The sequence below is a fragment of the Erythrolamprus reginae genome, chromosome Z (genome assembly GCF_031021105.1).
Source record: "Erythrolamprus reginae isolate rEryReg1 chromosome Z, rEryReg1.hap1, whole genome shotgun sequence".
NCBI lineage: Eukaryota > Metazoa > Chordata > Lepidosauria > Squamata > Dipsadidae > Erythrolamprus > Erythrolamprus reginae.
The window spans coordinates 140,796,245-140,823,863 of record NC_091963.1 but is presented as its reverse complement, the minus strand read 5'-3'; the positions used below and the strand labels follow the sequence as shown (position 1 = coordinate 140,823,863).

The following is a 27,619-nucleotide window of genomic DNA, read 5'->3' as shown; positions in this document are numbered from 1 at the left end:
CTGTTGAGAACAGCTGATAAAAATAACTTGGGGGTATGATTCCTACAGCAAAGGTTTCTGGGGTATATCATGTTCAGGACCCTTCAGGTCATCTCAACTACCCATCACAGTGCTCTTTCAGGTGGACCTTGGTCTGGCATTTATTGTTCTGATGTACTCTAAATCAGCATCTATTATTATATCAAACACAGATATAATTGTGCAACTTCTTCTGGTTGGGTGAGGACAGAAAGGACATAACAACAATAAGAACAAAAACAGATTGTCGATAAGATAAGCAATGCAATATGCCCACTGATGTCTCTAATTTGAGCTTTCTGGTTCTTGAAACAATGTTCTATGGATCTACAACTGAGTTTCTGTCAAGTCTAGCATTTTTCGGCAGAATGATTGTGCAAGTGTGGGCTTCCCTTGATAACTCTGTGGACTTCCTATTGAAGGCATTTAGACAATCTGCTTCAAAGGAGAAGGTTCATTTTAGAAGTCAAGCATAGCTTTTGAAGAACAGTAATTTCTGAGGGATCATAATTTTCAAATCAAAATTTGAAAGAAGATTGATCTCACTCAATATGGATGCCTTTGGCCTGGTCCCCATGCTAAGTGAGTTGACTTTTTCTCAAAATTCTTCTTCTTTGCTCTAACATTTACTGTTTTTTAAAAAAATTCTGCTCTCACACCATTCTTATTAAAATGAAAACTTTTGCTTGCCAAAAATTTAAAATTGCATATAACAATGCATCTTAGGTACCATTTCATGAGCAAAAGAAATTTAAAAGGCCTTTGTGATTTAGCTTTGATGCTTACATGGGTGAATTTTCTTTAGATTAAATATTGATCGACTATGGAATTTCAAAGCACCTCATGTTACAATCTTGCTAACAGCAGTAAGCAGATTAGTTTCTCTTTGATACCCAGGATAATATGAAATATGTAACATATGATAATCCTATATGATGTATCTGTCAGATCCGTGGATCTGCCATCCTTCAGGGGAAGTGGGGAGACCCATGTTTACATTTATATTTTATTATTTTCTCCCTTATGTACCCTGTATTCTGTAGCCCATTGATTGACCTTTAATATGGTGATTGGGCATCCTTTTCTCATCTTTGGGGGAATGTAAAGGGAGGGAGGGCCATATGGGTTGTATCGACCCCGAGTCTGCGGAGAGAGGCGGCATACAAATCTAATAAATTATTATTAATTATTATTATCCAGTGGTGGACAGCAGCCAGCTCGATCAGATGGTCTGTCCCAGTAGGAAATTCTGGGATGCATGCACAGGTGCATGCCCCCCCCCCCAAGATTTGGTTTCCATGCATGCGTGAAAGCAAAAGTATCAGCGAAAATTGCCAAAATCTTGCTCACACGCACATCCTCGTGCAAAATTTCTCTTGCTGTGCATGTGCCAGAAGCCAACTTCTTGTGCCGACTGGTACACGCACACCTGATGGGCCTGCACACGCCCGCAATGGTCTCGGAGGGTACCCTAGTAAGAAATAACATGAGCAGCCCTTCACTGGTTGTATCATTTGAAAGCCAGTAGAGGATGACCCTGAGAAAGTTCCCTTATCACTTTCTCAGAGCAGTCGGTGGGATAACACCTTCACACTGGCAGATTGGCTGATCCCACACTGTTGAGAGGGGTTTCTAATTCCTTTTATTCTAACTGTATGGCCTTTGAGCCTTCGGAGCCTGTTTCAATTTCGTCCTGCTATCACTTTTGTTCAATAAAAGGTGCCAATATTCAAGAGTGTTTACTTCATTGAATAAGGAGGAGAGGCTGGATCTTATAGTATCTTTAAATAAATACATTACAGCTTCAAAGGAAAGCTGCAATTCTAAGCACACTGCACAGAGGAAAAAATATGTTTTGAATTTGGCTACTGCTTTGCAGCAATGGACTGTTGATATATATGTACAATATTACTCAGTTTGTCATGTAGATGGTTGAGTGGTTTAGGGTGGGGAATTTGTAGTGGGTGAGACATTTTATTCTATTTTTTAATTCTATTTTTATTGTATTTTTAAATTTACCTATTCTAATTTTATGTATGGTGGGACTGGTCTCTGGGTGTCACACGACTTTCATTGCCAATGACAATTCGTTGTTTTGACAATGACAATAAATTTATTATTATTATTATTTTCCATCATCATTATCATCAGGAGGGCTGGGTTGGTATGATTCAATTTGTTTTTTTTAACCAATGGGTCTTTGAGCAATCCAAAGTTGTTCTATTTATAAGATAATTAGCAAACCTCTAGTTTTCTTCCCTCTTCTTTTCTTTTTAACATATGGTGACAATTGTTATATTTGAAGTGAATTTGTACATACCTTGGAATGGATATCTAGGTTTCTTAATTAGTTGCAGTACAGTGGTACCTCTAATTAAGAACTTAATTCGTTCCGTGACCAGGTTCTTAAGTAGAGGCATTCTTAGTAGAGGTACCAATGTACAGTGATCCCTCGATTATCGCGAGGGTGCCGTTCCAAGACCCCTCGCGATAATCGATTTTTCACGATGTAGGGTTGTGGAAGTAAAAACACCATCTGCGCATGCGTGCCCTTTTCCCATGGCCATGCATGCGCAGATGGTGGAGTTTGCGTGGGCGGCGGGGAAACCCGGATCTTCATCTGCTCGCTGCTGCTGCGGCCGCCCAGCAGCTGATCTGCTCGGCGGCGGCAGCGAGGAGCCGAATCGGGCTTTCCCCTTTGCGTGGGCGGCGGGGAAACCCGGATCTTCGTCTGCTCGCTGCTGCTGCGGCCGCCCAGCTGCTGATCTGCCCGGCGGCAGCAGCGAGGAGCCGAATCGGGCTTTCCCCTTTGCGTGGGCGGCGGGGAAACCCGGATCTTCGTCTGCTCGCTGCTGCTGCGGCCGCCCAGCAGCTGATCTGCTGGGCGGCAGCAGCGAGGAGCTGAATCGAGCTTTCCCCTTTGCGTGGGCGGCGGGGAAACCCGGATCTTCGTCTGCTCGCTGCTGCTGCAGCAGCAGCGAGCAGACGAAGATCGGGGTTTCCCCGCTGCCCACGCAAAGGGGAAACCCCGGCTCCTTGCTGATGCCCCCGCTCGCCCGCCCACCACCCGCCGCCCGCCAGCAAGAGGGGGAGAGATAGAGAAAGAGAGAAAAGGAAAGAAAGAGATGAGAGAGGGAGGAAGAGAGTGTGAGAGAGGAAGAAGCAAGATAGAGAAAGAGAGAGAGAAAGAAAGATGAGAAAGGAAGGAAGAGAGTGACGTCATCGGGTGGAAAAATCGCGATATAGCATTTCGCGAAGAACGAGTTCGCAAAAATCGAGGGATCGCTGTATATTAATATATTAATATTATTTTTTTAAAAAATAAACAATTACATTACTAAGAAAGTATTTCTAATTAGATGTATAAAGAACGCCTATGTATGTCAGTGAAATTCTGGTAATGCTTCATGAAAATAATTCTTAGATATTTATTATTCTTTTGCAGCTTTGCTTCATGTTATGCTCCAGGTATCCTCATCTGCAGGTAACATTTCAAATTTCCTTCCTTCCTTCAATGCCTTCCTTCCTTCCTTCCTGCCCTCCCTCCCTCCTTCCTTCCTTCCATCCATCCGTCCTATTGACATGGAACCAGAGTTTGTGTGGACAAGCAATAGCAACATCTGGTATGTGTTTCATGTATCATGATGGGAAAAACCAAACCAACCAACTTGTGATCTTCAAAAGTGAAACACCCATCGTTGGTTCCTCTATCTCTATGTCTGCAATATAAAGAAACAGAAACCAAGCCTTTTCCAGAACTGATGATCTGGTTTTTTTCATCAATGGAAGTAAGGAGTGTTGACTTTTTCTTTTCTGCTTTAACTCAGTCACACTTGCAAAAGCTTTTTTACAAACAGCTCCCTTCTGCTAGAGCTGAGGGGGGAAGAGGAAACATTTGTTCACCAAAATGTTCTTGAGTTAATGATAAGAATCTTGTCATATGCAACAAATCTCTATTATTATTTTTTTACTCCTTCCATCTTCAATTCTTGTAATTTCTGAAGATGTGCTCTTGATCTCTCTCTCTCTCATTTTATCTGTACTTGTTAGCTTATAATCTTCTGAAAATCACCTTCCCTGTTCCAGGATCAGCAACACACAATTGCTATAGTTAATTAAACGTGGAGAAAAAGTTCATTCTTTCCACTATATATAAAAAGATATCTCAATGCGTGATTGAGAACTCCTTCCTCTTTTCTAAATACAAACAGCTTTAATACATGCACAAGCACACATGAATCCAGCCATTTCCTAATTATGTTAACATTTCCCTGAGTCAGTTGAGAAGGGCATCATAGAAGTCAAACAAACAAACAAATAAATAAATAAACAAACCACTTCATAGTGACTCATCTCAGACTAAAAATATTGAAAAAAATGAATGTTTAGAATTGAAATCAAACCTCATGGAGACCTTGCTGGCAACTCCTTAAAGGACCTATATATTTTTTTTACCAGACAGATACAGTCAAATCTTTCATAAGATGGATCATATTTCAAGATAGACACCTTAGGTCAAAAATATCATTTTAAAAAAAGCACAACAAAGAATGTTCTTTCTACATCAACTCTAAAAGCGCAAACTGCCCAAGGAGCTGCTGATACAATTGCACAGAGGAATTTTTGAGTCTGTCATCTGCACTTCTATAACCCAACAAGACAGACATGGATTTAAATCAGAACTGCAGAAAAAACAATTACTGCCAACCTGCCTTCCATTGAGGACCTGTATACTGCAGGAAACTGATCAATGAGAGATTCAACCTGGAAATAAGGAGAAATTTTCTGTTAACCAATGAAACAGAACCTTCATAAGTTGTGGGAACTTCATCATTGGAAACTTTAAAGAAGAGACTGAACTACCATTTATCAGAAATGGTATATGGCAGGGTTGTCAAATTCACGGTGTCATGTTGCTGTCACATGATGTATGTATAAATATAAAAATATAATTTCTAGTTGGATTGAGTCTCAGCCTGGATTTTGAAGCTGGCTTTGAGGTTGTCTCCACCTTTGACTAAACCAACCATCTGCCACATGTACCTGTCTCATTTTGATGTATTTAATTGATTTGTGTTTAATTGCAGAGCCTCTCACTCGTCCCACGCTTTTTGTGCAGCCTGAGTACCAGGAATATTATGAAGGAGAGAACATCAGGTTGAACTGCTCAACTTTTCAGAACTTCACAGTGGAAGGTTACCAATTCTTCCAAGGAGATGGAAAGCAGATCGTTCAAAAAGTCCCAAATGTTTACAGAGGTAGTGGCACGATGGATTTTCAGGCACAAAGGAACAACACCGGAAATTACAGCTGTGCTTATTGGCTGAAAGAATCAGGCAGGGAGGTTCGGTCAGACCAAAGTCACATCAGCAGCATCCACGTGAATGGTAAATCTTGTTTATAGTCCTGTAGAACATAGGGAAGCCTCTGTGAAGTCAGCTCTCCTATTTCCACAAAATCAGCTAAGAAATTTAAGGAGCTACAGTATAGTGTTATGCCCCCTTATTGTAGTCCAGGAAATGAACTGCCTGCCTGCCTGCCTGCCTGCCTGCCTGCCTGCCTGCCTGCCTGCCTGCCTGCCTATCTATCTATCTATCTATCTATCTATCTATCTATCTATCTATCTATCTATCTATCTATCTATCTATCTATCTATCTGCCTATCTCTCTCTCTGGTTGTCATACAAATATAGTATTGTATTGTAGTATGTTTAACATAATATAGAGATAGAAAAGATAAAAAAGACATTAGGACAGGAACAGTAGGCTCAAAGGTGCACTTATGCATGCCCCTTACAGACCTCTTAGAAAAAGGGAGAGGACTATTGTAGATAATGTAAGGTTGAAGATTTTGCGATTGGGGGAAGAAACAACAGAGTCTGGTAGTGAATTCCAGGCATTGACCATTCTATTGCTGAAATTGTATTTTCAATAGTCTACTTTGGAGCAATTTACATTTAGTTTGTATCTATTGCATACTCTTGTGTTGTTGTTGTTTAAAGGTGAAGTAGTCGCTAACAGGGAGTACATTATGTGTCCATGCATCCATCCACTGAAGGGCCACACCTATCTTTTCCTACAAGATCAGTCCCAGAGGCCAGCATGTGTGATGGTCAGGCAGTGTCAGGTGCATGCACCCCATGCGAGAATATGCTTCCATGCATGCGCGGAAGCAAAGAAATTGGTGAAAATCGCCAAAATCTCAGGATGCTTGCATGCGTGAGATTTCAGCAATTACAGACTGATAATCGCCAAAATCTCACACATGCAAGCATCCTCGTGTGAGATTTCAGCAATTTTTGCCAATTTCTTTGCTTCCGCACATGCACCAAAGCAAATTATTGTGCAGGGGTGTGCAGGGGTGAATGTGCGCATGGCAGGGATATGCGGATGTACACATATTGCTTTTTCTGCTGCTGGTTCGTCGATCCCAGGCATACCGGAGGCAGCCCAATGCTCGCTCACTCACTCACACACACACTCACACACTCATTCACTCTATCTATCTATCTGTCTGTCTGTCTGTCTGTCTGTCTGTCTGTCTGTCTGTCTGTCTGTCTGTCTATCTATATGTCACATGTTTTTGCTGAATTTGAAAATTAAGGGAGACTAGGATAGATCTATTTCGGCCTTATTTTGGCCTCATCGGCTAGCCATACCCTCACTGGGACTTGAACCTGCAACCTTTGCCTTGTAAGGCAGAGAATTAACCTCTAGGCTACAGTATCCAATCCTTTCAGCTCTGTACCAGGGAAGGGTTACTTTTTGTGTCGAATCACCCTGGTATATTGAAGGAACATCACAGCTCCTTTTTTGCCTCTCGGCCCAACTCAGGGCCATATATATATCCTTCTATCCATCCATCATCCATCCATCCATCTATCCATCCATCCATCTATCTATGTATCTATCTATCTATCTCTACCTACCTACCTACCTACCTACTTATCTATCATCTATCTATCTATCTATCTATCTATCTATCTATCTATCTATCTATCTATCTATCCCTTTCTACCTATCTACCTATCTCTATCATCTATCTCTCTGTCTGCCTGTCTGTCTATCTGTCTTGTCTGTCTGTCTGTCTGTCTAGTCTGTCTAGTGTATCTAGTGGTACAGGATGAAAATTGGGGCAAGGAAGTGACCACTTTCTTCTTAAAACCTGACGGTCAGTTCATTTAAAAGTTCAGCTTTTCAAAAGGGAAGTTTCCCAGGACAGTTTGTGAAATGGTAAAAGCATAACTTGTTTCTTAAGAATTTCTTAAGAATTCTTAAGAAATTCAAAACCAATTGGGCCCAAGAACATAGCTAACAGCAACCATTTGGTTAAACAACTTTGCTGCAGCATAATTTAAAATGACAAACAAGTTTATTTAATAAAAAGTTTGGGGAAAGTTTAGAGTCACTTATTTTTTATATAAACCTTATCTAGCTTGGAAATATTGCGGATAAGATAAAGCCTCTCTGTCCCAACATCACTAAAGTTCCAGACTTCAGAAAAGCAGACTTCAACAAACTTAGAGATAACCTGGGAAAGATCCCCTGGATGGAAGTCCTAAAGGATAAATCCACACAGGAAGCTTGGGAGGCCTTGAAAAACACAATCATAAAAGCCCAAAATAACACAATCCCTATGAAAAAGAAAAACAGGAAATCTAACAAGAAACCAGCATGGCTAAACAAAGACGTCACACCCACTCTAAAAGGAAAAAAAAGTCAAATACAAAAAAAATGGAAAGAGGGACACATAACTAAGGTGGAGTTCCAGCAAACAGTAAGAATCTGCAAATAAATTACTTGGACGAGACGATAGATGGGGAACTTATCAAATTTGCAGATGACACCAAACTGGCAGTAGTAGCCAACACTCCAGAAGATAGGTGCAAAATACAGAAGGATCTTGACAAACTTGAACAATGGGCGCTATCTAACAAAATGAAATTCAAAGGTGAAAAAAGTAAAGTTCTACATTTAGGCAAGAAAAACAGAATGCACAGGTTCAGTATATGAAGTACATTGCTCAACAGTAGTAAATGTGAGAAGGATCTTGGAGTCCCAGTGGACAACCATTTAAATACGAGCCAGCAGTGTGCAGCAGTTGCCAAAAAATCCAACACAGTTTTAGGCTGCATTAACAGAGGGATAGAATCAAGATCACATGAAATGTTAGTACCACTTTATAAGGCCTTGGTAAGGCCATATTTGGAATACTGCATTCAGTTGTGGTTGCCACTATGCAGAAAGATGTTGAGATTCTCTCTCTCTCTCTCTCTCTCTCTCTCTCTCTCTCTCTCTCTCTCTCTCTCTCTGTGTGTGTGTGTTATGAGAGGAAACCTGTGCTGTACAAGACATAGATGTAGCACATTCTGAACACCAGATGGCAGCCCAACACTAACCTATGTCAGACAGACATTCCATCCCTCCCCCCTTTACTAATCTACTGTTTCCCAATCACCCTCTCAATTGACTTTTCTTAATGCTCATTCTTACATTTTAAAAAAATCTAGGGAAAGGTGACCTGGTTGAGCTTAGTACTTGGGGGGGAAACACAGCCAAGGAATCCTGCAGCTGGGAAGGGATTTGATATTGATGATAGATGAAAGATAGATGATAGATAGATAGCTGCAAGATAGATGGCTGCAAGGTTGCTTAAATATAACCAATTAGCATTCTATGTAACTATGGCATGTTTCATAACCTGCGTTTGTGTTTTTGCATGTCAATTGTAGGGTAGGTTTCCTGCCTAAGTAGGGGGTTGGACTAGAAGACCTCAATGGCGCCTCCCAACTCTGTTGTTGTTGTTGTTGTTGTTGTTGCTGTTGTTGTTATTAATATTTGAGGACCCAGGTGGATGAGCAAATATAAGATCAGAGAGAAGCTGTACTAAAATTGAGACTAAAAATGGATATCTCATTCCTCTCATAAAGGAAAACATATAGCAATGTTCCAATATTTGAGGGGTTCCTACAAAGATGAAATAAATTTGTTGTAGGTCGGAAATTCAGTGGTTTGAAACCCTAGGTCCCGTTACTTGTCCCAGATTCTGATAACCTAGCAGTTCAAAAGCACGTAAAAATGCAGGTAGAAAAATGGGAACCACCTTTGGTTGGAAGGTAAGAAAGTTCCATGCATCTTTGGCATTTAGTCATGGCAGCCACATGACCATGGGAACATCTTTGGACAGCACTGGCTCTTCAGCTTTGAAATAGAAATGAGTACCGCCCCCTAGAGTCTTCTAGTCTAATACATATGCGCAACAGAAACATTTACTTTTACCTTACAAAGGTGAAGGGGATAAACTATTTTCCAAAGCACCAGAACGCAAGACATGATGGCTGAACATTACCCAAGGAGAGGAGTAACCTAGTACTAAAGCAGTACTTCTCAAATAGTGGGGCAGGCCTCCCTGGGAGGGGATGGAGCAATGCCAGGGGGCGCATGTGACCCCAATGAATATGCGTGGTCCCTTTCAATTGATTCCCTTAACCGAAAACAGGCTCCATTGAGTTCTGTGGGACTTACTCCCAGGTTAGTGGGCAGTGCATCCTTCTCCAGTCAATAGTTTGCTTGCAGCTTATAATAAGTAAAATAATAAATATTAACACTAAAATTCCATCCAGATCGGAAGTTGGGGGGGGGGGGGTGGAGCGAAATGTTTATTGAGAAGCACTGTACTAAAGAGATATTTTATAACTCTGAGAGCAATAAACCAATGGTGCTCCATCCTGGGGGTGGGGGTGGGGAAGTATTAAAATAAGGCTGATGGACTTTTTGATGTCAAAAATCATGCAAGTTCTAGGTCCTTCTCTGCTTGGTTAATTTCCATCCTTTATTTCTTGTCTTGCATTCTGGTGCTTTGGAAAATAGTTTGACCCACTCGTCTTTGTAAAAGCTCCTCAAATATCTGAACACTGGACAGCCATTTGTCAGAAATGATACAGGACCATGATGGAGAACCTATGGCAGCTGTGCTACAGGTGGCATGCCGGGCAAGTGAGGCTTTGGCTTATGTCAACTTCAGTGTGCCTACACACAGTAGTCAGCTGATTTGCAGTCTTGGGGAAGGCTGTTTCACCCTCTGGAGGCTTCAGGGAAGTTTCCTTGATGCCCCACAGTGCAAAAAAACACCCAACAGGCAAACTAGAAGTTTTGAAAAACAGACTTGTGGTTTGCCCATTTTGCTGTTTTTTGCACTCTAGGAGGCTTCCCAAAACCCCAGAGTGCGAAAAACAGCATAACAGGCAAACCAGAAGTTCAGAAAATGGACTTTCAGTTTCCCCTTTTTGCTATTTTTCATCATCTGGAGGCTTTGCTTATGTCAAAAATGGACTTCCAATTTCATTTTTCTGAAATTGCCCGTTTGGCCATGTTTTCACCATCCTAGACTTCAGTGAGGCCTGTGTGCATGTGCAGGGATGGGGGGGGGGGGTTGTGCGCATGTGCATGGGCAGTCTTGGGGTGCACATGTGGGGAGGGAAGGGAGTGCTAGCACATGCACACATGCCCTTTTGGCACACAAACCAAAAAAGTTTCACCATCACTGGTATAGGAACTCTTGCTTGAGCTGGGGATCAGACTAGAAGACCTCCAAGATCCCTTCTGACTCTATTATTCTATGTTCAGTGTTCCTTATTTGTCCTTGAGTAGAAGCTGAAAAGCAAGCAAAAAAGAAGACAGAGCTGAACATGTGTTATTTCTTTTTTTTCAGCAGCCCCATCAGCTCCATCTCTGAATTACAGTTTTTTTGAGTCTGGAAACTCCATCAGAATGGAATGCACAGCTCCACCTGAAGCTAATGAAATCAGGCAGTTTCACTTCATTGCAAACAAAATGGCTTTCTTGGTCATGGCTACCATCAACTCCTACACATACAACCTAACTAATGTGACAGGCCTGGAACTGGAGACCATCAAGTGTGCCTATGTTCAGTACCTCCATGGAAGACATGTGCTTTCCAGCAGCAGCAAAACAATCTCTATTGACATGTTAGGTAATGTTGTTTCTGTTCTTTTTTTATTCCAACAGGCTGGTGAATATCTATGGAGATTCTCAGTCATCCAGGTCATAGTTGTCCCAAAGGTGCTTATTTCAAGAGGCAGTTGATACTTCCTTGGTTTTTTAATTAATTTATTTTTATTTTATTTGTTTATTTTGTCCAATACACAATGAAGGTTTTAGTGGGTATACACATAGTAAAATACATGATGAAGTTTATAGAGGATATACTCAAAGTAAAATATATCTAAGAAAGAAGAGAAGAGAAGATATAGGAATAGAATATATCAATGAAAGAATAGAAGAAGAGATATAGGAATAGAAGAAAGGTATAGGAGATATAGGAGAGCAATAGGACAGGGGACGGAAGGCACTCTAGTGCACTTGTACGCACCCCTTACTGACCTCTTAGGAATCTGGATAGGTCAACTGTGGATAATCTAAGGGTAAAGTGTTGGGGGTTTGGGGATGACACTATGGAGTCTGGTAATGAGTTCCACACTTCGACAACTCGGTTACTGAAGTCATATTTTTTACAGTCACTTTTCATCCAAGACGCTTCTTCAGTTCTGAACAAATTCTTTTCTGAAGAAGGTTTTTGGATGAGAAGCGAAACACCTTCAAGGAAAGACCAAGAAAGTCCAATTGCCTCTTAAAATTTGGAAAATGCTGCTGAAAAGATGGCCCAGAAAGAAGGTGTAAGAGAAGATCATAGATTGCTAATGAGATTAAAAAATTATAGAGAAACCACAGAGCTTGCCAAAGCTGTTTTTTGAATGATGAATAAGCATTTTTTGTTAGAAAAGCCAAAAAGAATCAGTCTAATCTAATCTCTGAATAAGAAATATTTGACTTGTTTATTAAAAGAAGTGAAGGATGTGGTAAGTTTGTGTTAACAGAAAACAATCAGCATTTCTTTTCTCTCTTCTGGTTTAGGTGTCAGATGGGTTAGATTGTTGGCTGTCGGTGGGAGTTTCTTCACCATCAATGGTCTCATCTTCCTAATCTCCTATTGTATTTCTTTAAGAAACAGGTAAGACAGACTGGAGGCATTGGTTGAATGATAATCTCTTCAGAGGTTTAGTAATTTCATTACTCCCACACCTTTGAGAAGATAAACTGACAAAGGAAGAATTTACATAGCCAAGAAGAAACAAGCATAGAAATCTCATTTTATCTCTATAATAGTCATCTCAATCTTCTTCAAAGTGTTCTTCCCAACAAAGAAGGGCTCTAGTGCCCATTATACCATTATGACGTGTAGCTAAGGATGATGGGAACTATAGGACAACACCTGAAAGGCCAATTTTGACTCATTTAGGACTTAAACCAGGTGTTTCTTGATTCAAGCGCTAAATTTGACCTTGGCAAAGATTGGCATGTTTCAACTATTGGTGGAGACTATCCTGGATGGAGAAAGTGATCTCAGGAAACACATTTAATTTATTTCGATCAAATTTATTTTTTCATAGTTTCACCTGTATCTTCCCTGGGTTTTTTCACCTTTTTTGGAACATGCCAATCTTTGCAAAGATGCCCTTAATCATAATAGGCTCTCTAGAGGTGTTGGGAAGGAGGAGAAGGACCTCTGTCAGCAGTCTGCTTCTTTGAACAAAGTTTAAAATTGGGGAATGTAGGAGATGACTAAACTGAGCCTGAGGGCAGGGTCAAAGGCATAATTAGTTTGGCGTCTCAGTGACTCTGTAAGATACCTAAATCCAGCCTCCGTTGAAATCCATTGATATCTAGTGCCAATTCACCTTGACCATTAGTGGTTCAGGTTCTTGTGTATCCATAGCATGGAATAAATTTGCAGTATTGGTAGCTCTCAACATATGACAGTTCATTTAGTGACCGTTCAGTAAATGTTACAACAACACTGAAGAAAGCAACTCATGACTGCTTTTCACATTTTATGGCCATGATCGCATGATCAAAAATCAGACATTTGTCAACAGGCTCATACTTATGACAGTTGCAGTGTCCTTTGGTCATGAGATCACATTTGCGACCTTCTGACAAGCAAAGCCAATGGGGAAGTCAGACTCCCTTAACAATCGTGTCACTGATTTAACTGTGGCAATTCATTTAACAACTGTGGTAAGAAAGGTCATAAAATGAGACAAAGCTCACTTAACAAATATCTCACTTAGCAACCGAAATTTTGAGCTCAGTTGCGCCCCTAAGGACTACCTATGCTTTTGAACTATATCCTGACTTCTTGCTGTCTACTACAACCTTGGAGTTGAGGGCCTCTATAAATCTTCCATGTTCAGGGATCGTTTATCTTGGATAATCCACTTATCAGATAATATACAAGAGACAGGAAATCATGGTCCCTTCAAACCTGGCCTTTGAACTTTCCACAGGCTGATGCAAGAATGTTCCTAACCCAGGGGTGGGCTTCACAATTTTTAGCAAGGCGTTCACTGCCCAGTTGCTAGGTGTGCATGGCCATGGTGAGGGGACCATTTTCCAGAGGCTTTCCTCAAGCAGGCCCATTTCGGGCCTTCCCGAATTTCCAGTAGGCCTGTTTTTTGTCCTCTCCAAGCCTCTGTGCATGCCCTGCACTTACCTGTATCCAAAATCGGCCAAGTGGGGACTCCTGGGAGGGATGGGCAGGGCCAGCCAGGAGTGTGATTTCAACTTCACAGAATCTTAGCTAGAAGTTCTCCTGAACCCCCATGAACCCCAGCAGCTTGCTACTGTCCCCACGCCTGCCCCAATTATTCTATTATGTATTGTCTGTATTTATCTAAACCAGACGGATACCTCCAAAGCATTTTCTGATCATTATTTTGCTTCCTTAAATGGACTAAATTTAAGGTGACCAATTTTTTACAATGAAAAGAATGACCAAAGAAAAAAGTGCAATGTAAATAAATGAAAAATTTATGAATAAATAAAATTAATAATTAAAACTAAAACTTTAATAACAAAAGCGATAAAACTTTACTAAATCTATATGTAAATTATTTTACACTTGTGTTGAAAACAGGGTTGTATAAAATTGAATTAATGAATTAATACAATGTGATTGTGAATTGTACTTACCCAAGTATAATAGTCACTGAGAAAAAAATAATTTCGTATTTATGTTAGAAGTAAACACGAAGTATAATATAGAGGCAATGGTGGGAGATAAGTGCGAGATACGTGAAGTTATCCTGTGCCCTGCGCATGTGTTTTATAATCACATCTTTCCGAACTATACCATCACATGATGCATAACAGTTCGGCACGGCATCTCTGAATACAGAGATTAAGAGAATAGTTTTAAAATATTGAAAAGGAGGACACTTTTTGAGGAAGGACAGAACCTGCAAAAGGACTGTCCTCCCTAAAGGAAGACAATTGGTCACCTTACTAAATCTAATCTGGCTATTTTTAATATATATGTATATATATTTCAGATCTCTTCTTCAGAAGACCGAAAGAACCACCTAACCGTAGTCTACTTCATAAGCTTCTCTTTGGTTGAAAAGCAGTTGAATTGATGGTCTTCACCAGATGATTCGGCCAATATATTAGATGCAAACTTAAGCCACTGAGAAAATACAATGCCTGTCTTCCTTTAATTAATCCCCCAAATATGATATTTCTGCAGCCCTGCCTTTTCAGCGGACATTTACCTGCAGTTTGGCGTTTCTCAAAAACGCAAGAAATTTTGACTTTTGCAAATTGCTGCTGCTGTTGCAGTTGCTCTTGTGACTGTTGCTTCTTCTTCTTCTGTTTTAAATAAACCAGGATTTTCCCATATCAGTGTCTTCCTGTTTGATGTGTTGTTTTTTAAAAAAAATTCTCTAGTGTGGTGAATGTGATCAAGACACGAAATACCTATTTTAGAAAAATTCCAGAACGAAATGGACAATGTGCATCTAACTGGAAGTCCTCGAATTATCACCAATCACTTTACAACCAATTGACATACCTCCTAGAGGTTACTTACCACCTAGATTCAAAGTTCTGTTGGTCTTCCATGCAGTCAGGTGATCACAAGCAGACACGCAAATGACAATAATATGATCCCAGTGTAGGAAACCCATTCCTTCTCCAGATTAAAGTATCATTTATTCTTAATATTAAAAGAGGCAGCATAGAATATTTCCCCAAAGGAGGAATGGAGAAACATTTTTATTTATTTATTTATTTTGTCAAGTAAGTATCGGTAATATACAAAGATGTAACAATATTTATATACATGACACTAGTAAGAGAGAAAATTAAGGACAGGGGACGGTAGGCAAGCTGATCCACTTATGCATGTTCTTAAGGGCAGAAAGAAGCACCAGTCTTTCTATCATAATAAACCAGTTTCAAGCAAAAGAGAATCATCTTTAGGAATGGAGATATTATATCCATTCAGAAGAATTGGGTCAATCTATTCATAAACAAAACATCTGAGAAATAAATTAAAAGTCCAAGCCTTGGCCTTCTTCCAAGTTCTAATTTATTAACGAAGCCATGTGGGATACAAACTGTGGTCAAACAGATACTAACTTTTCCTGCAGTTCCCTACCCAGGTTCATCCTTCATTCCTACACCCATAAGTTCATCATGTAGACCGCTCTGTTCTCTAAACTTCCACAGTCCTCCCCTGTACTTCTGTTGGTGCCGAACAAAGGATGACCTTGAATATTCTGGAAAGAATTTGTTGTGGTTGTGGCTAGTATTTTTCCTTCTCGTGCAACCATCCTTCCCAATTCCCACAGTACTATTCTTCTTATGGCAGGCCAAAGTCTCTAACTCAGAACGATGGCTTCGACTTGACAACTATGTGATTCTGTAGTTTCATCACCAAATCCCCAAAATTTTACTCTTAGACTGTCCAATGTTGACCTCACCAAATTCCTAAGAAGTCAGTAAGGGGTGTGCATAAGTGCACCACCGTGCCTACCTGCATGCTTAATGTTCCCTCTTATTAGTATATAATAGATATAAACAATGTTATATATTTCAATCTTTTATTAATTTACAATGTTTTATTCTCCTTTCCTTTCCTCTCCTCTCCACCCCTCCTCTCCCACTCTCTTTTCTCCCCCTCATTTCCCCCCTCCCCTCCTCCTACACCCCTTCTCTCTTTTCCCTTCCTCTCTTCTCCTCCCCTCCCCTTCCCTCTCCTGTTCCTTCCTCCTCTCCTCCCCCTTTCCCCTCCCCACCCCTCCACCCCCTCTCCCTTCCCCTCCTCCCCTCCTCCCCTCCTCTCCCCTCCTCTCCCCTCCTCTTGTCTCTACTCCTCCCCTCCCCTCCTCTCCATCTCCTCTCCCCTCCCCTCCTCCTCTCCTTTCCTCCTCTCCCTCTCCCTCCTATTTCCTCTCCTCTCCTCCCCTTTCCCCCCCTCTTCTCTTCTCTCAAGCCCTCCTCTCCACTCCTCTCTACTCCTCTCCACTCCTCGTCTCTCCTCTACTCTCCTCCTCCCCTCCCCTCTTCACCCCTCTCTTTCCCTTTCCTTCCCTTTCCTTTTTCTTATTTTGACCTAGAATAATTTGATAAACCTATATATTGTGACTTGGTAAACATGCTGGCTGGGGAATTCTGGGAGTTGAAATCCACTCATCTTAAAGTTGCCAAGGTTGAGAAATGTTGGATTAAGCAAACAATGACTTAGCACAAGAGTGGGAAGCTGTTGGCAGCTAAGGCCTACATTTTTTTTCTGTGTGACTTGCCTGTGTTGTTGTGTTGCTGAGGAGAATGGGAAAACATTGCTATATCTGACATGGAAGCAAAGCTGATATAGGGCCTCCTGTTTGAGCAGAGGGTTGGACTAGAAGACCTCCAGGGTCCTTTGCAGTTCTACTCTCTTCTGAATTCTGATACTGCAAAAGGGAGAAGGCTTTTCCTTTTCTTTATATCCTTTTCTCTTCTTTTATTGATAGGTCTATTTACACCTCACATGCTTTCTCTTATTCACCTCAAAATAAGACCAAATATGCTTTTTCCCCCCCTTCAAAAAAAAGCAGAGTTAGTCTGGATTTTAAGGGTACTTCAAATCTTCAACTGACCCTCAATTATTAGATTATCCACTTCGTTTAAGCTTTTTGTTGTGCAAGACAAGTCAACCTCTTCATCAGCTGTGAAATCTACTTATCTTCCTTGCTGGTTCAGAAGCACACGGTTTGTGTTTCATGCATACGCCACTATCACACATGCTTTTCATCCTGTCTGCATGCACAGAAGACTTTGCACATGTGCAGAGGGTTAAAAACAAGAAAATGGTCCAGGTGGCTTGGGGAAGCCTTACGCTGCCACTACTACAGTTCTCCAAACCACCAGCAATTGTCACTACCAGTATTCCCGAACTGGACTGAACTGGTAGCATTTCCCTCCTGCTCATAATGGCATACAGACATATCCATGGGATGTCTTAATACTATTAGTATTTTTTTCAAATCTGAAAAAGGGGAAAATCTGGAAGAAGCTCATAAGAGTTAACCCTGCTGTTCTGTTCGGGTCTGTGAGACCCGAAATCAAGGTTTGAGACCCTGTAAAAAATTTTCCCTGCATATCTGAAACTTGAAATTTCATGACTTTTCATCATTTCAGGGGTTCTCTCTATGAGAATTTTTTTGGGGGGGTGGGAGGTTTCTTTCTTGCTGAAAAAAAAAAACTCCCTAATGTTATGTTCCCGGGTCACCCTGACCCGGACCGAAAACTCTTCATTTGCAGTGCTTATGTTTGGTCTTTTTGAAAGCTTTTTTCACTTGGAAAGTAGTCTGAACATTTCTTCACACAATGGAATGAAAATTGAACTGAAAAAATTAATCCTTATTGGTTTATTTTGCCCATAAATGTGCCTCCCCCCCCGTTTTTGTGAAAGTTTTTTCAATTTATGGATAGTTTTGCTTGCAAAATGCAGTCTATTTTACTGGAGTTGGTGTGGGAATGGTACCTTGAACATTTCTGAATATAAGAAAAATATAAAGGAACTGAAAAAAATGATTCTTACTGTTTTTTTAACATCAGAAATAAGGCCTCCCCCCCCCCTGGCTGCTTGCAACAATTTTCACTTTTTATTTTTTTATGCTCCAAATCCGAAATATTCTTTAAAATCTTACGCATTCATTTACTCAATTTAACAATGCTGATCATCAAAAAAATATTTGTGGGGGTGGGGGAAAAATTTTTTTCTTGGCAAAAAAAAAGTCACATTTACTCTGTTCGGGTCATATAGACCCGGATCAAAATGATTTTTTTTAGGTACTTGAATTTGGTCTTTTTGAAAACTTTTTCCACTGGAAAACTAGTTTGAACATTTATGAACATAATGATATGAAAATTGAACTGGAAAAATTGAGACTTATATTTTTATTTTGATCAAAAAGCCCCTCCCCCCATCCTTTTTGAATTTCGTGTCAATTTATATTTTTTAAGGCTACAAATCCCTAAGGAATTTTCCCCCAAAAGGTTTGATATACTAAATTGAACAATCCTGAACATAAGAAAAATATAAATGAACTGAAAAAAATGACTCTTATTGGTTTATTGTTTTATACTCGAGTATAAGCCTACTCGAGTATAAGCCTATTTGAGTATAAGCATGGGGGCCCATTTATGAGCAAAATAAACCAATAAGGATCATTTTTTCAGTTTAATTTTCATATCATTATGTTCAGAAAGGTTCAAGCTACCAATCCCACACCAAAATAGAATAGTAAAATAGAATGCATTTTGCAGGCAAAATTATCAATAAACTCAAAAGTTTTGATATACTGTACTAAATTGAACAATCCTAAACATAAGAAAAATAGAAATGAACTGAAAAAAAATGATTCTTATTGGTTTATTTTTGAATATAAGACCATATCATTTTATACTCGAGTATAAGCCTACTCGAGTATAAGCCTATTTGAGTATAAGCATGGGGGCCCATTTATGAGCAAAATAAACCAATAAGGATTAATTTTCTCAGTTCAATTTTCATATCATTGTGTGCAGAAATGTTCAAGCTACCAATCCCACACCAACTTTAGTAAAATAGAATGGATTTTGCAAGCAAAACTATCCATAAATTGAAAAAACTTTCACAAAAACGGGGGGGGAGGCACATTTATGTGCAAAATAAACCAATAAGGATTAATTTTTTCAGTTCAATTTTCATTCCATTGTATGCAGAAATGTTCAAACATGTTTCCAGGTGAAAAAAGCTTTCAAAAAGACCAAACATAAGCACTGCAAATGAAGAGTTTTCGGTCCGGGTCAGGGTGACCCGGGAACATAACATTAGGAACTTTTTTCGAACAGAACAGCAGGGTTAAAAAAGGTTTATGTTTATAATTTTGCTCCGCAAAGTAAAATTCAAGAACAAAACCAAGAAAAAGGCGCATATATATTTTTTTTAAGTATCTAAAATCAAACAGTATATCTTATTTTTAAAAGGCAACTCCATTTTTGTACTTTTCACATAAATGGGAAACACTTTGCATAAAGTGGAACCACTTGTACATTAAAAGTTTAATGATCCAAATATAGGCAGTCCTTGACTTGCAACAGCTCATTTAGTGACCATTGAAGTTATAAAGGCTTTGCAAAAAGCAACTTAGGACTGTTTTTCACACTTACAACCTCATGGTCACATTATCAAAATTCAGAAGCTTTGCAATGGACTCATGATTATGATGGTTGCAGTTTCCCTGGGCCATGTGTTCCCCTTTTGCAACTTCAGGCAAAGTCAATGGGGAATTTACTCAACAACTGTATTATTAATTTAACAGCTGCATTGATTCACTTAACAACTTCAGTGGTTCCCTTTACAACAGTGGCAAGAAAGGTTGCAACACGAGACAAAAAACACTTAATAAATGTCTCACATTGCAACAAAACTTTGGGGTTCAGTTATGGCCGTAAGTCACATTAAAAGACAAAAGTGAGGTAAAATAATAGGACAACTTTCTGAAATAAAAGACTGTCTGTACAGTGATGCCTCATCTTACAAACGCCTCGTCATACAAACTTTTCGAGAAACAAACCCGGGATTTAAATTTTTTTTTGCCTCTTCTTACAAACTATTTTCACCTTACAAACCCACCGCCGCAGCTGGGATGCCCTGCCTCCGGACTTCCGTTGCCAGCGAAGCACCCGTTTTTGTGCTGCTGGGATTCCCCTGAGGCTCCCCTCCATGGGAAACCCCACCTCCGGACTTCCGTGTTTTTGTGATGCTGCAGGGGAATCACAGCAGAGGAATCACAGCAGCGCGAAAATGGGCGCTTCGCTGGCAATGGAAGTCTGGAGGTGGGGTTTCCCAGCGAGGGGAGCCTCAGTGAAATTGCAGCATCTCAAAAACACGGAAGTCCGGATGTGGGGTTTCCCATGGAGGGGAGCCTCAGGGAAATCCCAGCAGCCCAAAAACGGACGCTTAGGCTGGCAAAAGGGGTGAATTTTGGCCTTGCACACATTAATCGCTTTGCCATTGATTCCTATGGGAAACATTGTTTCGTCTTACAAACTTTTCACCTTAAGAACCTTGTCCCGGAACCAATTAAGTTTGTAAGACAAGGTATCACTGTATTTCCATACTTTTTTGAGTATAAGACTTACTCCCCTCTCGAATGTTGCTGAAACCCTGCCCACTTACCAACCCCTGCCCTTTGGGTATTTTCAGCCTCTGTGCATCATGTTTTCAGCCTCCACATGCTCCCCTTTAGACCCGTTCCAGGCTGCAGGGATCACCACAGCCCATTGCCAGCAATTGTCACCTCCCCATGTTGCATTTTTGACTTCTCTGTGTTGCACTTTTGGCCTCCACATGCCCCATTTTTGGCCTCTGCGCATCACCAAAAAAAAAAATGCAGAGGCCAGAAATGTGATGCATTGAAGCCAAAAACACAACACACTGAGACGGCGATGGGCTGTGGTGATTTTCCCAGTCTGGAACAGCTGGTTGATGGTATTCTGGGAGGCCAATCCAATCACCAAATAGCTGCTCGTGCTGAATCAGACTGTGATAATGTGCTGTTTGCTGCAAGGATGCTAGCCAAATGAATACCAGTGCATGCTGGCAGGCAGTGGCAGATTTTTTTTTCTTATTTTCCTCCCCAAAAAAACTAATATGTGTCTTATACTCCAAAAAATATGGGTAATAAATAATGTATGGTCACTGTATCTATAAGGCATTTAAAAAATAGTACAGTATATCGGTAGCGATATTGATAGTGGTACTGGTAGTAAAATAATACATAAAAACATTTAGCTAAACTCACCCAGTACATCATGTAAACTGCACAGAGAGGGAAGGACAGATAAATGTTTGCCTGTCTGCTTGATGGGGTTTGGTTTTTCAGCTTCCCCCAGATAATGCTAATGTGGTTTGAGTCCCTTCCTTCTGAAGCAAGGCAGAGGGAGATCTCTGAGAATGAAGGAATGACACAGGAAGGGATGGTTGACAGCTGAGCAGAAGGCTAAGGCTGAAAGGGAAAGGAAGGACAATGAAAAGAAAAAGAAGGATACATATATTGTAGGCACAACTTCCAAGTTGGGACTTGTTGGAGGAAGAAAAGCCAGGGGTGTGGTCTTCTTTCCTTTGGCAAGTCCCAACTTGGAGGTTGCCTGGAAAATCCAAGGCTGTGAGTTTGTGCCGGCAGACTGAGCCAGCCTCCCTGACACTCCCCTGCTCTTCCATTACTCAATCTCATTCCAGCTTCTAGTCTAGACAAGCAAAGGAAGAGCAGTAAGAGAAGCAACCTTTGCATGAAAAAAGTACTGGTTATGAAGACACTGTTAATCCAGCGAAGGCAGGAGACGCCGGTCCATCTGTGATCTGAAGTGGATGGCTATTCCCCATGTAAGTAATTTTTTTTAACTTTGGGGAAAGGATTTATTTATTTATTTATTTATTTATTTATTACTTAGATTTGTATGCCCCCCCTCTCCGAAGACTCGGGGCGGCTAAGACTCGGGGCGGATTGTAGGTGGCACTTGAGGCCCAGATCAAGCAAGAGAAAAAGAAGGGAAGTGAGGCAGGTAAAGAAGCCGTCACATTGTATGAAATATTTGGGGGATTCCTTGAATCATTCTGCTTGGGAATTTGGAAATGAGAGGAATTAACAGAAATGTATGAAAAGAATGCAGAACAATATTTATGTATGCTGCTATCCAAACAGTCACAATTCATCTTAATTTATAGATACTGATATGATAATGGCATGCAAAGGATTAAACCAAAATTCCATGTGGGAGGGAGAGAGGGAGGGAGGGAGGGAGAAAGGAAGGAAGGAAGGAAGGAAGGAAGGAGAAAGAGAGAGAAAAAGAAAAGAAAAGGGAAGGAAAGAAGGAAAGAAAGAAAGAAAGAAAGAAAGAAAGATTCCCCCCTCCAGATTCTGTTTAGCATTATTGTTTATTTGTGCATTTCAATTGAGTGCCACAGAAAGATATAGACCTATATTTTACTGCAATGGAAAATTCAGGTATTAGGAGAAAAGAATTTGAAAATAAAATAACCAGGTTTAGTAAAGACTTTTCTTCTTAACACATACTAAAGTAGTGGAACACTGTAGTGGGTTTTGATTGTTTTATTTCAAAAGGAAAATCAAACATTAAAAAATTGTTGGAGCTTCCTTGGTACGTGGGAACACTAAAGAGATTTCAGAAAGGAGGTTTGCCATGGCTTAAAATGTTATTCAGATAGGGAAGGAAATAGACAAAGACAATAAAAATAGAGGTGTTTTTCTTAGTCAGTGAACTTCACAGCGGTCAAATGCAAATGATTGGCAGAGAAACAAGCAAGATAAAATAGAACCCCTATTGCCTTGCACCATACCTTGGTGTTCTCTGAGCTTGGTTGTTTTGTTGCAGATATTTTATTACCCAAATGATGTAACATCAGCAGTGCTAGTCACTATCTATGACTACCCGTCAACAATCTCTAGCACTAGCACTGATGATGTTATTCAATTTGGATAATGAAACGTCTGCAAGAAAATTACCAGGCTCAGAGAACACCAAGTATCCTTCATTTCAATGCCAACTACAAATACAAATTCTCCTTAATTAGTCATACAGAATTTTCTGAGGCACTGAAACTCATGGCTACTGGATATGCAATAGCCAGAATTTTTTTAAAAGCTAAAAAAAGGAGTCCCTGCAAATTTTACTCCACTAGTCGTTGCTGACTATAAGGGGAGATGCCTAGCTCAGTTTCAAGGCCATTGAGCCAGCACTGTCCGAAGACACTTTCTATGGTCATGTGACCACCATGACATCATGGGGAGGTGTTACCGTCCCACTGTAGTGATACCTATTTATCTGCTCATTTTTGCACACTTTCAAAGGAGTCGGGTGAGGACAGGAGCTCATCCTGTCTCGTGATGCTTGGGTCTTGAACCTGGGCCGCCATCTTTCCATACGACAAGCCTAGTGTCTTAACTGCTGAACCCCTAGACTGCCCTAAAATGGTAAAAGCACGGAGGGAAATGTCTATGGAAATTCTCTCTCTCTCTCTCTCTCTCTCTCTCTCTAATTTAATAAAAAATAATTAATGATAAGACAATACAAATTACAAACAAACACAAAACATATATAAGGGTTATATACAGCCCCTTTCTTATCAGAAGTTGGTTTTCGGAGTTGAATATACTTACATATAGTTAATTATTTACCACATTTCAATAACATTTATGATATACTACCTTTGTCTTACATATCGGATGTACAATACAGTATATTTAGTGTCTATGGAGATTCTTAGTAATCTAGGGATGGTTGTCCCAAAGGTGCTTTTTCGAGGGGCAACTAAACTTTCTGTTTTTTCTTGGAAGATTGATTGATTGATTGATTGATTGATTGATTGATTGATTGATTCATTCATTCATTCATTCATTCATTCATTTAGAGTTGAAAGGGACCCTGCAAGTCATCAAGTCCAACCCCCTGCTCAAGCAGAAAATCCTATACCTCCCCAGCCAGATGGCAGTTCAATCTCCTCTTGAAAATGTCTGGAGTTGGGGTGTTCACAACCTCTGCTGGAAGGTCGTTCCTGATGTTTTGCTTCTCATCCCAGCGGCTGAAGAAGTTTCTTGGATGAGAAGCAAAACATTTTCAAAGAAAAACAGAAAAATCTCTTGAAAAAAAAAAGTACATTTGTTATCAAAGCAAAATTCAAGAAGCAACCAGAGACCACCCATTTGGGTAAGGAAGCCAATATGAGAGGTAGCACAATCAGAAAAGCAAATAGAATGAGAAAAGAATATGCCCAACATGTCCCAGAGATTAGATCTTGTGGGACCAATAATTTCAAGGCCACCTCTGGCTTATTGCAAATAGGGGAGTCATGTTAGCACAGTGGTTAAAATAAAGTATTGCAGGCTAATTCTTCCCGCTGCCCAGAGTTCAATCCTGGCCAGCTCATAATTGACTCAACATTCCATCTGTCTGGTAAAATGAGAAACGAGCTTTTGGGGGGCAATATGCTATATAAACCACATAGAGGGGGCTTCCTAGCATTATTTATTTATTGGATTTCTATTAGCAATAGCACTTAGACTTATATACCACTATGAAGCAGTATATAAGTCTAAGTGCTATTGGTAGTGCTATGAAGCAGTATGTTGAACAAAATTAAGTTTTGGTAGTGGGTGAGGTGTAAGCATAATCCATCTCTTGACATCTCAAACTTCTCCATGGCTTCCTTCTTAACAGGGCACCCTCATTCCATTTGCTGAATGCTACTACCAATGATTGCCTGCTCACATCAGGAAACCGCACCCTTGTGAGCTCCTCAACCTCCAGCCTCACTGGCATTGTGTTTCTCCTCCTGGCTGCCCTGATTGGGCTACCTGGGAACTTCTTTGTGATTTGGAGCATCCTTTGGAAAATGAAGCCAAGCCATCGCTCAGTCACCTGCCTTCTGGTCGTAAACTTGGCAGTGGCAGATGGAGTAGTTCTTCTCCTGACACCCTTCTTTGTCCTCTTCCTTATCTTCAAGGACTGGCTGTTTGGCTGGGCCATTTGCAAAGGGGTGTATTATCTGTGTTGCATCAACATGTTCGCTAGCATCTTCATCATCACCCTCATGAGCGCAGATCGCTGCTTGGCAGTCAACCAGCCCTATTATTCCCAAGCCATCCGGAAGAAGAACCTGGTAGTCAAGATCTTGATAGGGATTTGGATGGGGGCCATTTTATTGTCTCTGCCAGCTTTCTTTTTCCGCCACGTCTTGCAGGAACCCTCACTAAAATATCGCATTTGTGAGCCTTGCCACTCCAGGAAGAGCCTGACCATCTTCCATTTCACTATGGAGACAGTGGTGGCCTTTGTGATTCCATTCACCATTATTGTTGGCTGCTATTCTGCCATTCTTGTCCGCCTCAGGGGGGTACGGAAGAGAAAAGGGGCTCGGACTGAGAAATTGATTGTGGCCATTGTGATCTGTTTTGCTGTCCTATGGATGCCATACCACATCATCAACATGATACAGGTGGCTTCCAATCTAACCTCAGGTAAAACAGCAGAACGACTGGGACAGGCCTGGAAGAATGGGCGAGCAGGAGCCACAGCCTTAGCCTTTTTGAGTAGCAGTATTAACCCTGTGCTCTATGTTTTTGCCGCTGGGAATCTCATTAAGACTTCGGGTGCCAATTTCATTGCCCAGTTCTTTGAGGGAGCATCCGAGGGGCTCGGACGGAGGTCTCAATCTCAAAAGAATTTGGATAAAGACTTAACACCAGGCGTTGGGGCATCTGTGAACCTGGACCAACAATTATTGGGCAATTGTGATAGGGTCAGCAAGGACACAGATTGTAGGCTGACCGATGGCACAACACATAACATTTCCTAGACTGAATCACTACACAAGAATTTCCAAAACTGCCTTGGGCAGAACCAGTTCCTCCACCCAACACTGATTGGGTAGTTCTTCAATATTTCATACAGAGGTCTTACAAAGTAAAGACTGAAGCTATTTGCCTGTGAAATATGGATTCCAGCTCTGTTACTTGCCTGCTCTCTGTGCAAAACCGAGATTCAGAGAAAAGTGTCAGTAACATTTCTACACTACATGACATACGTAATTCTCTCTCTTCCACCTTTCTCCTCTGTATCTAGGTTAATGGCAGTGTTGTTTATTTCTTTGCTTCCCTGTTTTTTCATGACTGTATTGTCTCTTCTTGCCACATCCATTTGAAGAAACAGGGTTTTTCTTTTTAAATTTTATTTTCATAGTTAGGCTTTAGGCTGACTCATGAAAAGAGCAAAGATCTGTGGTTGATTTTGAGCACGTACAGGCTGTTTATCTGTTAGTAAATAAATTGTTCATGAATGTTTGTATGCCAGTAGCCTCAATGGTGAAATCTTTTTACTTTCCCTACTGGTTTGGAAGTGCACATTTTGTGCACGCACAGACACATTTTCTACATTCATGCACACTTCACTTACATGCACACCATCATCACACAAGCTTTTTCACCCTCTGCGCATGTGCAGAAGGCTTTTTGCATGCACAGAGGGTTAAAAAATTAAATAGTGATATCCAGACAGATGGGTGGAAACTCGTGCTGCCATTGCTACCACCTCCTGCTTCTATAGATATACTCAAACTAGTCTGAACCGGGAGCATTTTACCCTGAGTAGTCTGCCTCCCTTCCTCCCTCCCTCCCTCTCTCCTTCAAAATAACTTATAGGTTTTTTCAGAGGTGGACTACTGCCCTGACGGAGGGAGAATGGAGTGGGGTAGCAAAAATGGAGCTCCACCCCAGAGCACCCAATTTGCACTGAAAGATGTAGAAAGAAAATTCAGCATAAGCCATGCCCACAGTGTGGTAATAAAACTTTTAGTAACCCTTCACTGGGTTATTTACAAGGAATATTTGGATGAGGAAAAAAATAAATATAATTTCTCAAATATCTTAAAATTAAGTGAAAAAGGGAAAAATTATTGACAGAAACTAGTTGAACAAACTGATTCTCACACAAGCACATAAACATGAATCTGGCTCTATGGGTTTATGATAAAAGAACATATTAAGTTTTCACCATGGAATATTTGCAATCTGTCTTCTGATAAACTAAAAGGAATCAGGAGAATTTCTGCAGTAAATTCTTTCATTATCTGCTTGCAGGCATAATTCCTCCAACATACACATTTCCTAAAAGCAGAGAAATGCATTTGGTCTTTTTTAAGATAGGAGGAAGGGGGGAGGAGGAGGATAAAAACCAAAAGGAGAATCTCTTTTTACTTCAGACAACTTCTCTGTGTATACTACAGCAGCCAGTAGGAATGCAGGAATTGAGGTTGAAAACCCCCAGTGCATATGTGCATAGGCCAAAAATATTTGTCCTGGGTTGTTTACAATATTAAACTAGTTATTATATACAAATGATTGTGTGTGTTCCATTTATGTCCCTGTGTCCTTTTATTGACAAAGCCGATGGGAAAATTCAGATAACTGAAATTTAGCATGCCTATCGGTGAAAAATATGCTTTTTTTAGACAGGAAGGAGATCTGCATTTTTTAAAAAAGTATTCAGCCAATTTTTATGGGGAGGATATTTGTCTGAAAGGCCTGTTAAAAATAGGCCCAGACAAGATAAAACAAGATCTCTTCCTTGTGTGGGTGCTTCATGGCAGAAACACAATGTGGTTCATCTCATTGTGGGATGAGGAGGGTGAGGATGG

General features: G+C 40.5%; 2 protein-coding genes across 2 annotated transcripts; both read left to right on the top strand.

Annotated features, from left to right (window-relative positions):
* The first annotated feature begins 463 nt into the window (after positions 1-463).
* On the top strand, positions 464-14,773 carry LOC139153374 (uncharacterized). Its single transcript, XM_070727201.1, has 6 exons — positions 464-600; positions 3,464-3,502; positions 5,106-5,405; positions 10,730-11,011; positions 11,953-12,049; positions 14,430-14,773. Exons 1-6 carry the CDS (start codon positions 570-572, stop codon positions 14,461-14,463), a joined length of 783 nt encoding a protein of 260 aa, XP_070583302.1. The 5' UTR covers positions 464-569; the 3' UTR covers positions 14,464-14,773.
* Positions 14,774-21,553: 6,780 nt separating this feature from the next.
* LTB4R2 (leukotriene B4 receptor 2) lies at positions 21,554-27,320 on the top strand. The gene is made up of 2 exons (XM_070727199.1): positions 21,554-21,793; positions 24,646-27,320. Coding segments are annotated over exons 1-2 (1,140 nt in total). The 5' UTR covers positions 21,554-21,791; the 3' UTR covers positions 25,784-27,320.
* The last annotated feature ends 299 nt before the right edge of the window (positions 27,321-27,619 follow it).

What these genes read in the sequence shown, in the direction of transcription:
- LOC139153374 (XM_070727201.1), top strand. Translation starts at nt 570, where the DNA reads ATGGATGCCTTTGGCCTGGTCCCCATGCTAA. An exon ending in CAGCAGCATCCACGTGAATG is followed by an intron (nt 5,406 to 10,729) that starts GTAAATCTTGTT and finishes CTTTTTTTTCAG; the next exon opens with CAGCCCCATCAGCTCCATCT. An exon ending in TGTATTTCTTTAAGAAACAG is followed by an intron (nt 12,050 to 14,429) that starts GTAAGACAGACT and finishes TATATATTTCAG; the next exon opens with ATCTCTTCTTCAGAAGACCG.